The sequence below is a fragment of the Ranitomeya imitator genome, chromosome 10, assembly GCF_032444005.1.
Source record: "Ranitomeya imitator isolate aRanImi1 chromosome 10, aRanImi1.pri, whole genome shotgun sequence".
Taxonomy (NCBI): Eukaryota; Metazoa; Chordata; class Amphibia; order Anura; family Dendrobatidae; genus Ranitomeya; species Ranitomeya imitator.
In genome coordinates this window covers 147,402,008-147,414,371 of record NC_091291.1, presented here as the reverse complement: position 1 = coordinate 147,414,371, position 12,364 = coordinate 147,402,008, and the positions used below count along the sequence as shown (strand labels likewise).

General features: G+C 52.4%; 1 protein-coding gene across 5 annotated transcripts in view; it reads left to right on the top strand.

Moving 5' to 3' along the window:
• PRDM10 (PR/SET domain 10) overlaps positions 1-11,953 on the top strand; it is a 126,581-nt gene extending 114,628 nt beyond the window's left edge. For all 5 annotated transcript variants that reach the window (XM_069741837.1, XM_069741839.1, XM_069741838.1 and 2 more), the window contains exons 18-23: positions 3,875-4,003; positions 4,080-4,250; positions 4,332-4,472; positions 4,581-4,731; positions 7,635-7,735; positions 10,944-11,953. In XM_069741837.1, the coding sequence (XP_069597938.1) occupies positions 3,875-4,003; positions 4,080-4,250; positions 4,332-4,472; positions 4,581-4,731; positions 7,635-7,735; positions 10,944-11,129 (879 nt within the window). In that variant the 3' untranslated portion in view covers positions 11,130-11,953. The remainder of the gene's footprint in view (positions 1-3,874; positions 4,004-4,079; positions 4,251-4,331; positions 4,473-4,580; positions 4,732-7,634; positions 7,736-10,943) is intronic.
• Positions 11,954-12,364: the final 411 nt, after the last annotated feature.

The following is a 12,364-nucleotide window of genomic DNA, read 5'->3' as shown; positions in this document are numbered from 1 at the left end:
CAGGGACCTGATCGCTGCTGCCTGTCACACTGGACGATATTGCTAGCGAGGACGCTGCAACGTCACGGATCGCTAGCGATATCGTCTAGTGTGACAGTACCTTTATGGAATGCTGAAGAAGGCATTGGCAAGGTCGATGACTGTGAACCAAGCAGCATCCTGAGATATCTGGGACAAGAGTATATGGATTAGGCACCACCGGAGTTTCTAGAACAGTAGCTGCATTAACTGCCCGTAGGTCTGTGTACCGGCAGGGGGTTGGCCGGGTGGGGTCTTTTTCTTAACGAGAAACAAGGGCGTGTTACATGGGGAAACACAGGGTACCAGGGCACCATTATCGAGTAACGTTTGTATTTGCCCCTTGAGGCCTTGCTCCTGATCATATTTCAAAGGGTACTGATGGACTTTGGGAAAAGGGGCACCGGGTTTGAGAAACACTTTTACTGGTTTTACAGGCATTATTGGGGGTGGATCTGGGCCTATCAGGGCCATCATAACCGTGGGAAGGGCATGTAAGATATACATCTCATTATGTTCATCTGCATAGGGGTTATATAACGTAAATACCATTTGACCATCATCTTGGAATTATATTCTGGAGCGGAACTGTGATAATAAAATCTGTCCCCAGTAAATTTACCGGACATGAGGGAGAGATTATGAACTGAGCAGTGACTTCAGGGAAAGGTCCCACAGGGATGGGTTTTGTGAGAGTATATTTATTGGGTCTGCCATCTACTCTAATTAAAACAAACTCTTGGTCTGAGAATTAACATAGCGAGGGAGATTTCCAGACACAGGGTTAAAATAGATATTGGAGCGTAAGGGTACCGTCACACAGTGCAATTTTGATCGCTACGACGGCACGATTTGTGACGTTCGAGCGATATAGTTACGATATCGCAGTGTCTGACACGCTCCTGCGATCAGGGACCCCGCTGAGAATCGTACGTCGTAGCAGATCGTTTGAAACTTTCTTTCGTCGTCTAGTGTCCCGCTGTGGCGGCATGATTGCATGGTGTAACATATATCGTATACGATGTGCGCATAGTAACCAACGGCTTCTACATCGCACATACGTCATGAAATTATCGCTCCAGCGTCGTAGATTGCAAAGTGTGACAGCAGTCTACGACGCTGGAGCGATATTGTTACGACGCTGGAGCGTCACGGATCGTACCGTCGTAGCGATGAAAATTGCACTGTGTGACGGTACCCTTAGACTGGATTTGTGTAAGGGAGGGGGGCTGGAGCTAAAGTCTGGGCCACTGATAAGGAACCGAGCTGCGTCCTTGAAGCTGCGGCGGGGGGCTAGAGAGCGAGCAGAGATCGCTGCAGCTGCTGATTTAGAGTGGGTTAAGTTCTTCTGAAAACTTAGTAGTACTTTTTTCAATGCATCATCCAGAATGGAAGTCTCAATATCGGATCTAACTGACATTATTGCCTCTTTCAATTCAGATTTAAGGCTGGACATCAAAGCTACTACAAAAAAGATGTGTATGGGCTTTATTATACAGTGAAAACCCCAGATCTTTAAATACTACCATAAGACGCCCATAGAACTTCTCGGCAGTCTCCCCCTTGTCCTGTGTGACATCTATGAGGGAGGTAGCTTGGTCCGCTAATCTATCTTGTGCCCAAACCTTTAAAGCATTACAGAAATCAACACCACTCTCATAGGTTCCCCCGTCCAGGTTATACATCATGCCACCCTCAATCACTTTCTCAATTTCTTCCTGCACCACAAAACATTCAGCCACTTTCTCAGTCTTTGTCATAGTAGTAAACAGCTTCCCTTTTTCAACGTAACAAAAACAAATCCGAATTCACTTTCTCTGTTAATCCTTAATTTACTATATATCAACCACTCAACTTGAAGCAGGTGAATCTTTTACCAATCTTTTAATTACTTACACTGATAACCAAACAATCTCTTACATGTTTTCTTCTAAAATAGGCACAATTCTTTCACTTTCAAATTCCAACTTGAACTTACGATATTTCTTTCTAATTCAATACAACATTGTACTATTGCACATACTACACAACACATGGATAGAAAATTCCGAGAGGACGCAGCGACTCGCCCCCTCCATACCAGAAACACAGAACAGATAAGAACATCACAGCATTCCTCAACACAAAAGAAAGCAATAGCGCAGATATTTGACCCCTCCCATCCCAAATTTCACACAGAGACAGAATTCAGCAGTTCTCAGACTTAATTAATTTCTACAAAACCTTCATTACACAATTCATATAAAAAACCAGACCACCTTAGAAAAACCAATGATTGAGAATATTTTCTCCATCTTTGGGCTAACAATATCAGATTCAACACACAAATTCAAAGTCTTCTCTTACTTCCATGGAAACATGATTCTCCTTTAGAGCTAAATATCCTTACTTTGTCGTGCATAGTACCAGAGCGGCCGTATATAGTCTATTCCACTAGGTTTACCTGTCCCCCACTGGGACAACCCAAAAACGCGGTACTCAGTGAAAGGAGGAGGGAGTCTTAAACTTCCCTCCGAATACCTCTGGATATATATACTGTATACTTCTATATATTCCTGAGTTACGTATCCTACCCAATCTTCGATCACCTCACCGCGCCTGATTCTAACAATGATCAGGAATTCAGGATATTTTGACTATAAAGAGAATTACATCACTGGTCAATCCGGGGTGTCCGTCCCTTATGAGGTACGGTTCGAGCACTGGGCTCCCAACGGAACTACACCTCTATATGATTCCACCCAAAAATCACCCCACCATCGGGGACAAACCTCAGATCCTCTTTGCAGCAACAAACACAGGAAAACCACACCAAACGGTCAGTCTGGACAGTATAACTGCCAACTTACCGTGGTTGTTGTGGGGGATGATCAGTCCCAATTTTCCAGTGCCTGTGTCCGCTCCGAGGGTCCTTTGTCTGGTTGTCCTCCGGGGGGCAGAGTCGTTCCTGGTTGGGGCCCCACGTTTTCGGGCGCCAAGCTGTTGAGGGAGGATCTAAAGTGATCCTTCACGGTTGACTCAGTGATTTCCAGATTAATTTACAGGGTGTTGCCGGCAACTGAAAATGACCAGACGGAGACTTGTGCCTCTGTGTTTGGGCGATCGAGCAGATCTCTGGGCCCCCGTTTTATTGTCTGACTTTTCATAGTCATAGAAATTATACTTCAACCAATCACAGTTCTTAACCTATAAGAATACAGGAAAAACTTAACCCATGAGGATACAGGAAAAATGGGAACTACAGATATGGTCATGTCTTTTTGGCATAGAAAAACATATTAACAGATGCCTCAGTCTTGTATAGCGATACCCCCATGAGTCTCTTATCTGGCTCACTCGAGTTAGAATACTCAAGGTCTTTATACCAATTATGAACCATAGACTAGCTGAATAACAAAATGTTATCTTCGTGAGAAACAGGACAGAATTATTTCATAGCCGCAGTAACCTTCTACCTAAGTAAATAACAGAATTTATCTTTAACCAACAACAAAATGGAGTCAAAGCACAAAATGGAGAATCTTTCATAATTTGTTCCTTCACAATCCGTCAGCGCACGCACTCTGCAGCGATCCAGGCACATGTGATCTGTCAGCGCACGTGCTCTGCCGCGATCCAGGCACATGTGATCCGTCGGCGCACGCGCTGTGCCGCGATCCAGGCACATGTCATCTGTCAGCGCACGCGCTCTGCAACGATCCAGGCACATGTGATCCGTCAGCGCACGTGCTCTGCAGCGATCCAGGCACATGTGATCCGTCAGCGCACACGCTCTGCAGTGATCCAGGCACATGTGATCCGTCAGCGCACGCGCTCCGCTCCGTCATCTGCACAAACTGCTGCTTGTTCCCTGCAGACCAAGATGGTTCAACATATACGGAAGAAACATCCTGAGTTTGCCCTGCTACCCATTAGCACGCAGACCACCATGATCAGCGCAGCCCCCGCAGTCCTGGCTGATGGCACAAGTGGAGAGACTGTGGTGGTAAGTGGCGGGAGCTGCCAGTATGACGCAATGGCTGCTGTGCAGTGTCCCATTCCGTGACTCTCCTTCCCTGCAGACCACCGATCTGCTGACCCAGGCCATGACCGAGCTGTCGCAGACTCTGACTACGGAGTACCGCACGGCACAGGGCGACTATCAGCGCATCCAGTATATCCCAGTGTCGCAGGCGACGGCCGGCATGCAGCAGCCGCAGCACATACAGCTACAGGTGGTGCAGGTGGCCCAGGTAAGGTCCTTGTGCCAGTCACTGGGTGGTCTCGTTTCTCCCACTATGGGTCGTACCATTGTTTTTCTCTTTCTTGCTCAGGCTCCGTCGCCCCACCAGACCCAGCACTCCACTGTGGACATGGGGCAGCTGCACGAATCCCAGGGATACAGTCAGCATGCCATCCAGGTGCAGCACATCCAGGTGGCGGAGCCCCCGCCGGGCACGCCGGGCTCCGCTCAGGTGATGGCCGCACTGTAGGGCTGTGAGGCTTTCCTGCCTCCCTGTGATAATGCTGCGTATACAGATGACGGAGCTCCCATAGCCATGATGCCGGTCGCTTACTTTCAGGTTGGAGCACAGACACTCAGTCCGTCATCGCAGGAAGCAGAGCAGGATGTCAGCCCGTCACAAATGCAGACGCCGACCTCCCAGTCCCAGAGCAACTCCACGGTACAACATGCCTACCTGCCGAGCGGATGGAACTCCTTCCGTGGCTACCGTGAGTGGTCAGGTGACAGACGGGCCAGGTTCTTACCCACATTACGCTCTTAGGTCCTGCGTATCGGGCCGAGGAGTTCTCACATCTGCCGTCCAGAGGGGAATGTGATGGCAGCGCGATCATTCAGGCTTCTTTTATATGGATTTCTATGGGGCTGCTAAAACGGGCTGCGAAAAATCGTAGGAGCGCGGTGCGCCATATGGCCACGAGGGCTGTATTTACAGCCGTGAAAAAATATCAAGCTTGCTCGATATTTTTCACGGCTTACGTGACTTCCGGTTTTGCGGACCGCTTTTTTTTTCCCAATACTTTTGCTATAGTATTGGGAACCTGAAAAACAGCGATCCACAAGGTTTTTGCGGTCCGATATTGTGGCAGACCTTGAAAATTGCGGCAATATGGCCCCCCAAAAAATGCCCACAATAACGGGCCGCAAAAAATACGGCAACTGTAACACAAGCCTTAAGGAATCTTCAGCCTGGAGGGGTCTGAAGGAACACACAGTGCCATTCTAGGACTAAAGGGGTCTGACAGCGCCATTATAAGACTAGAGGGGTCTGACAGCGCCATTATAAGACTAGAGGGGTCTGACAGCGCCATTATAAGACTAGAGGGGTCTGACAGCGCCATTATAAGACTAGAGGGGTCTGACAGCGCCATTATAAGACTAAAGGGGTGTGACACAGCGCCATTATAGGACTAGAGGGGTCTGACACAGCGCCATTATAAGACTAGAGGGGTGTGACACAGCGCCATTCTAGGACTAGAGGGGTCTGACACAGCGCCATTCTAGGACTAGAGGGGTCTGACACAGCGCCATTCTAGGACTAAAGGGGTCTGACACAGCGCCATTATAGGACTAAAGGGGTCTGACACAGCGCCATTATAAGACTAAAGGGGTCTGACACAGCAACATTATAAGACTAAAGGGGTCTGACACAGCGCCATTCTAGGACTAGAGGGGTCTGACACAGCGCCATTATAGGACTAGAGGGGTCTGACACAGCGCCATTATAAGACTAGAGGGGTGTGACACAGCGACATTATAGGACTAGAGGGGTCTGACACAGCGCCATTCTAGGACTAGAGGGGTCTGACACAGCGCCATTCTAGGACTAGAGGGGTCTGACACAGCGCCATTCTAGGACTAAAGGGGTCTGACACAGCGCCATTATAGGACTAGAGGGGTCTGACACAGCGCCATTATAAGACTAAAGGGGTCTGACACAGCAACATTATAAGACTAAAGGGGTCTGACACAGCGCCATTCTAGGACTAGAGGGGTCTGACACAGCGCCATTCTAGGACTAGAGGGGTCTGACACAGCGCCATTCTAGGACTAGAGGGGTCTGACACAGCACCATTCTAGGACTAGAGGGGTCTGACACAGCGCCATTATAGGACTAGAGGGGTCTGACACAGCGCCATTCTAGGACTAGAGGGGTCTGGCACATCGCCATTCTAGGACTAGAGGGGTCTGACACAGCGCCATTATAGGACTAGAGGGGTCTGACACAGCGCCATTATAAGACTAAAGGGGTCTGACACAGCGCCATTCTAGGACTAGAGGGGTCTGACACAGCGCCATTCTAGGACTAGAGGGGTTTGACACAGCACCATTCTAGGACTAGAGGGGTCTGACACAGCACCATTCTAGGACTAGAGGGGTCTGACACAGCGCCATTATAGGACTAGAGGGGTCTGACACAGCGCCATTCTAGGCCTAAAGGGTCTGACACAGCGCCATTATAGGACTAGAGGGGTCTGACACAGCGCGATTCTAGGACTAAAGGGGTCTGACACAGCGCCATTCTAGGACTAGAGGGGTCTGACACAGCGCCATTCTAGGACTAGAGGGGTTTGACACAGCACCATTCTAGGACTAGAGGGGTCTGACACAGCGCCATTCTAGAACTAGAGGGGTTTGACACAGCGCCATTATAGGACTAGAGGGGTCTGACACAGCGCCATTCTAGAACTAGAGGGGTTTGACACAGCACCATTCTAGGACTAGAGGGGTCTGACACAGCGCCATTCTAGAACTAGAGGGGTTTGACACAGCACCATTCTAGGACTAGAGGGGTCTGACACAGCGCCATTCTAGGACTAGAGGGGTTTGACACAGCGCCATTATAGGACTAGAGGGGTCTGACAGCGCCATTATAGGACTAGAGGGGTCTGACACAGCGCCATTCTAGGACTAGAGGGGTCTGACAGCGCCATTCTAGGACTAGAGGGGTCTGACACAGCGCCATTATAGGACTAGAGGGGTCTGACACAGCGCCATTCTAGGACTAGAGGGGTCTGACACAGCGCCATTCTAGGACTAGAGGGGTCTGACACAGCGCCATTCTAGGACTAGAGGGGTCTGACACAGCGTCATTATAGGACTAGAGGGGTCTGACAGCGCCATTATAGGACTAGAGGGGTCTGGCACATCGCCATTCTAGGACTAGAGGGGTCTGACACAGCGCCATTCTAGGACTAGAGGGGTCTGACACAGCGCCATTCTAGGACTAGAGGGGTCTGACACAGCGCCATTCTAGGACTAGAGGGGTCTGACACAGCGCCATTATAGGACTAGAGGGGTGTGACAGCGCCATTCTAGGACTAGAGGGGTCTGACAGCGCCATTATAGGACTAGAGGGGTCTGACAGCGCCATTCTAGGACTAGAGGGGTCTGACACAGCGCCATTCTAGGACTAGAGGGGTGTGAAGGACAGGATTGGTCCCGCTATATGCAGCTGCTGCTACATCCCCATTGAGCACAGCACATAGTGTGGTCAATGACCGGAGGGGCTTCCTTCAGTACCTGGAATATAGATGTCACCCACCCTTGGATCACAGGTGAGGGGCTCGGTGGTCGCCTGTTATTCAGTTTGCTGTTTTTTCTTCCATCTTAGCTTCTGAGATCCAGATGATGACGTTACCTCAGGGGCAGTATGTCATTACGGAGGCGGCTGTGGGGACCCCCGTGACCCCAATGAACAGCGGCCAAGTGAAGGTATGTTAACACTGATTGGATCCCATCAGACGACTGCAGGACGAACCACGGGTAGCAAGAACAGGTTTCATCACTGCAGATATGTCCGCTTCTCTGAGACCTTCAGAGTAAGCATGCTATGAATGGGGGCCGGGGATGAGGAGTCATGGAGGTCAGCTATGAATGGGGGCCGGGGTTGAGGAGTCATGGAGGTCAGCTATGAATGGGGGCCGGGGTTGAGGAGTCATGGGGGCCGGGGATATGAGGTCAGTAGTTATGGAGGTCAGCTATGAAGGGGGCCGGGGATGAGGTCAGTAGTTATAGAGGTCAGCTATGAATGGAGGCCGGGGGTGAGGTCAGTAGTTATGGAGGTCGGCTATGAAGTGGGCCGGGGGTGAGGTCAGTAGTTATGGAGGTCGGCTATGAAGGGGGCCAGGGGTGAGGTCAGTAGTTATGGAGGTCGGCTATGAAGGGGGCCAGGGGTGAGGTCAGTAGTTATAGAGGTCAGCTGTGAATGGGGGCTGGGGGTGAGGTCAGTAGTTATGGAGGTCAGCTGTGAATGGAGGCCGGGGGTGAGGTCAGTAGTTATGGAGGTCAGCTGTGAATGGGGGCCGGGGGTGAGGTCAGTAGTTATGGAGGTCAGCTATGAAGGGGGCCGGGGGTGAGGTCAGTAGTTATAGAGGTCAGCTGTGAATGGGGGCCGGGGATGAGGTCAGTAGTTATGGAGGTCAGCTATGAAGGGGGCCGGGGGTGAGGTCAGTAGTTATAGAGGTCAGCTGTGAATGGGGGCCGGGGGTGAGGTCAGTAGTTATAGAGGTCAGCTGTGAATGGGGGCCGGGGATGAGGTCAGTAGTTATAGAGGTCAGCTATGAATGGAGGCCGGGGGTGAGGTCAGTAGTTATGGAGGTCAGCTGTGAATGGAGGCCAGGGGTGAGGTCAGTAGTTATGGAGGTCGGCTATGAAGGGGGCCAGGGGTGAGGTCAGTAGTTATGGAGGTCGGCTATGAAGGGGGCCGGGGGTGAGGTCAGTAGTTATGGAGGTCGGCTATGAAGGGGGCCGGGGGTGAGGTCAGTAGTTATGGAGGTCGGCTATGAAGGGGGCCAGGGGTGAGGTCAGTAGTTATGGAGGTCGGCTATGAAGGGGGCCAGGGGTGAGGTCAGTAGTTATGGAGGTCGGCTATGAAGGGGGCCGGGGGTGAGGTCAGTAGTTATGGAGGTCGACTATGAAGGGGGCCGGGGGTGAGGTCAGTAGTTATGGAGGTCGGCTATGAAGGGGGCCGGGGGTGAGGTCAGTAGTTATGGAGGTCGGCTATGAAGGGGGCCAGGGGTGAGGTCAGTAGTTATGGAGGTCGGCTATGAAGGGGGCCAGGGGTGAGGTCAGTAGTTATGGAGGTCGGCTATGAAGGGGGCCGGGGGTGAGGTCAGTAGTTATGGAGGTCGGCTATGAAGGGGGCCAGGGGTGAGGTCAGTAGTTATGGAGGTCGGCTATGAAGGGGGCCAGGGGTGAGGTCAGTAGTTATGGAGGTCGACTATGAAGGGGGCCGGGGGTGAGGTCAGTAGTTATGGAGGTCGGCTATGAAGGGGGCCAGGGGTGAGGTCAGTAGTTATGGAGGTCAGCTATGAAGGGGGCCGGGGGTGAGGTCAGTAGTTATGGAGGTCGCCTATGAAGGGGGCCGGGGGTGAGGTCAGTAGTTATGGAGGTCGGCTATGAAGGGGGCCAGGGGTGAGGTCAGTAGTTATGGAGGTCGGCTATGAAGGGGGCCAGGGGTGAGGTCAGTAGTTATGGAGGTCGGCTATGAAGGGGGCCGGGGGTGAGGTCAGTAGTTATGGAGGTCGGCTATGAAGGGGGCCAGGGGTGAGGTCAGTAGTTATGGAGGTCGGCTATGAAGGGGGCCAGGGGTGAGGTCAGTAGTTATGGAGGTCGGCTATGAAGGGGGCCGGGGGTGAGGTCAGTAGTTATGGAGGTCGGCTATGAAGGGGGCCAGGGGTGAGGTCAGTAGTTATGGAGGTCAGCTATGAAGGGGGCCGGGGGTGAGGTCAGTAGTTATGGAGGTCGACTATGAAGGGGGCCGGGGGTGAGGTCAGTAGTTATGGAGGTCGGCTATGAAGGGGGCCAGGGGTGAGGTCAGTAGTTATGGAGGTCGGCTATGAAGGGGGCCAGGGGTGAGGTCAGTAGTTATGGAGGTCGGCTATGAAGGGGGCCAGGGGTGAGGTCAGTAGTTATGGAGGTCGGCTATGAAGGGGGCCAGGGGTGAGGTCAGTAGTTATGGAGGTCGGCTATGAAGGGGGCCAGGGGTGAGGTCAGTAGTTATGGAGGTCGGCTATGAAGGGGGCCGGGGGTGAGGTCAGTAGTTATGGAGGTCGGCTATGAAGGGGGCCAGGGGTGAGGTCAGTAGTTATGGAGGTCAGCTATGAAGGGGGCCGGGGGTGAGGTCAGTAGTTATGGAGGTCGACTATGAAGGGGGCCGGGGGTGAGGTCAGTAGTTATGGAGGTCGGCTATGAAGGGGGCCAGGGGTGAGGTCAGTAGTTATGGAGGTCGGCTATGAAGGGGGCCAGGGGTGAGGTCAGTAGTTATGGAGGTCGGCTATGAAGGGGGCCGGGGGTGAGGTCAGTAGTTATGGAGGTCGGCTATGAAGGGGGCCAGGGGTGAGGTCAGTAGTTATGGAGGTCGGCTATGAAGGGGGCCAGGGGTGAGGTCAGTAGTTATGGAGGTCGGCTATGAAGGGGGCCAGGGGTGAGGTCAGTAGTTATGGAGGTCGGCTATGAAGGGGGCCGGGGGTGAGGTCAGTAGTTATGGAGGTCGGCTATGAAGGGGGCCAGGGGTGAGGTCAGTAGTTATGGAGGTCGGCTATGAAGGGGGCCAGGGGTGAGGTCAGTAGTTATGGAGGTCGGCTATGAAGGGGGCCAGGGGTGAGGTCAGTAGTTATGGAGGTCGGCTATGAAGGGGGCCAGGGGTGAGGTCAGTAGTTATGGAGGTCGGCTATGAAGGGGGCCAGGGGTGAGGTCAGTAGTTATGGAGGTCAGGCCCTCGGTTGCGCCCTGCACCCACATAGTGAGAATTGTGTAAGTCTGCAGAGACGACTAAGAGCAGCAGGTCTCCAATAGAAATGTACAAATCTGCAGTAATGGCGCGTGTCTGAGGTCGGGCTGCCCGTGGTTCGTCCGGCAGGTTCCCTTTTACTCCTCCCCAATAGTCGCCATGTCCTTTCTGATCTTCTGCATCTTGTAGACCCATTACGTCATCTCTGATGGGCAGACCGACCTGGAGATGAAGAAGGCGGCTGCACTCACAGAGGAGACCAACACCCAGGAGCACATCGAGCAAACCTCTGCTGACCCGTCCCAAGCCACACAGTACATCATCACCACCACCAGTATGAACGGGGGCAGCGAGATGCACATTGGCAAACCCTGACATGCGACCACTCCCGGACCACTACAGCCATGTCTCTGCTGACAGGACGAGGTCAGGCTCACCGCCTGTGGCAATATATCGTGCTCCCGCTCGCTGCTCCGGAGGGTCTGCTCTGTGACTGTGTGCAGCGTTGGCGCACGTGAAGCTGTCACCCATTCTTCAGGGTTTAGACTTGTCGGGCATGGCGTCGCCTTCTCTCATTCCATGTTCTCCAGCCTCACAGCTGTACATATGGACGGGTCAGTGCCTGCGAGATGTGACTGATGCAGCAGCCGCGACCCGTGCAGCCGCGACCCGTGCAGCCGCGACCCGTGCAGCTACGGTTGCTCCTCGGGATATACTGGAATCACATGTACAGTGTTTGATGGACATTTCCTGTTGCGTGCAGGACGCTGAGTTTATCACCTGGCAATTCATTCGTATCTATAAACTTCCACGTCCCCCTCGTGTGCGATCACAGCGGCGATGTGACGAGTCCTCGGGGGCGGTAGCTACACGTGGCGTGTTCTGTCGCCTTCCACATGTGGTACAGGCCTCCCGTCTGCTCGCTCCCTCTGCCGCCTTCGTGTCACGACATTTCTGTAAAAAAGTTTTTTAATCCCAGGATGATTGTGCGAGATACTGTGAAGTCTGACCGTGAGGACGACGGGCAGGACACATTTCCGCCTGCATGGGGCGCCGTTTTCCAGTTCTAAAACAGGAATGTATTTTAACAGTTGAGATAGAAAAGATTTCCCTGTGCTCCGCGAGGTCTCACGACTATTTATAAGTATTTATTTTTACCTGGCCCCATCCTGCTGCATTAAAGACGTTCTTTTCCATCGCATGAGTTCATAGTCGTATTTGTGGTGTGCTGTCGCTTTAAGGGGAAGGAGCACAGCGGTGCAGTATAGGTGCGCGGTTCTGCAGATAAAGGTCAATGCCCCCCATAACAATCAGCGTAACCCTGACCTCCATGTTCCCATATAACGAGCGGATGTATCGTAAATGTCCGCGGCACGTGAGCCCCCGTGGTCTATTCAGAGAGTGGGGTCCCCAGCGTCTGGCCAGAGAGAGGGAGCGGTGCCGCACATTCATCTCTATGGGACGTCCGAACACCCCAACGAGTGTGCGCCACAGTCGTCCCAACGTTATGGGAATGGACAGAGCCGTGTAGACACCTGCCATCCTGACAATGTACTACAGGGCCCATCCTCTGGGAGATGACGGGAATCATATGTACTGTTTATGGATGA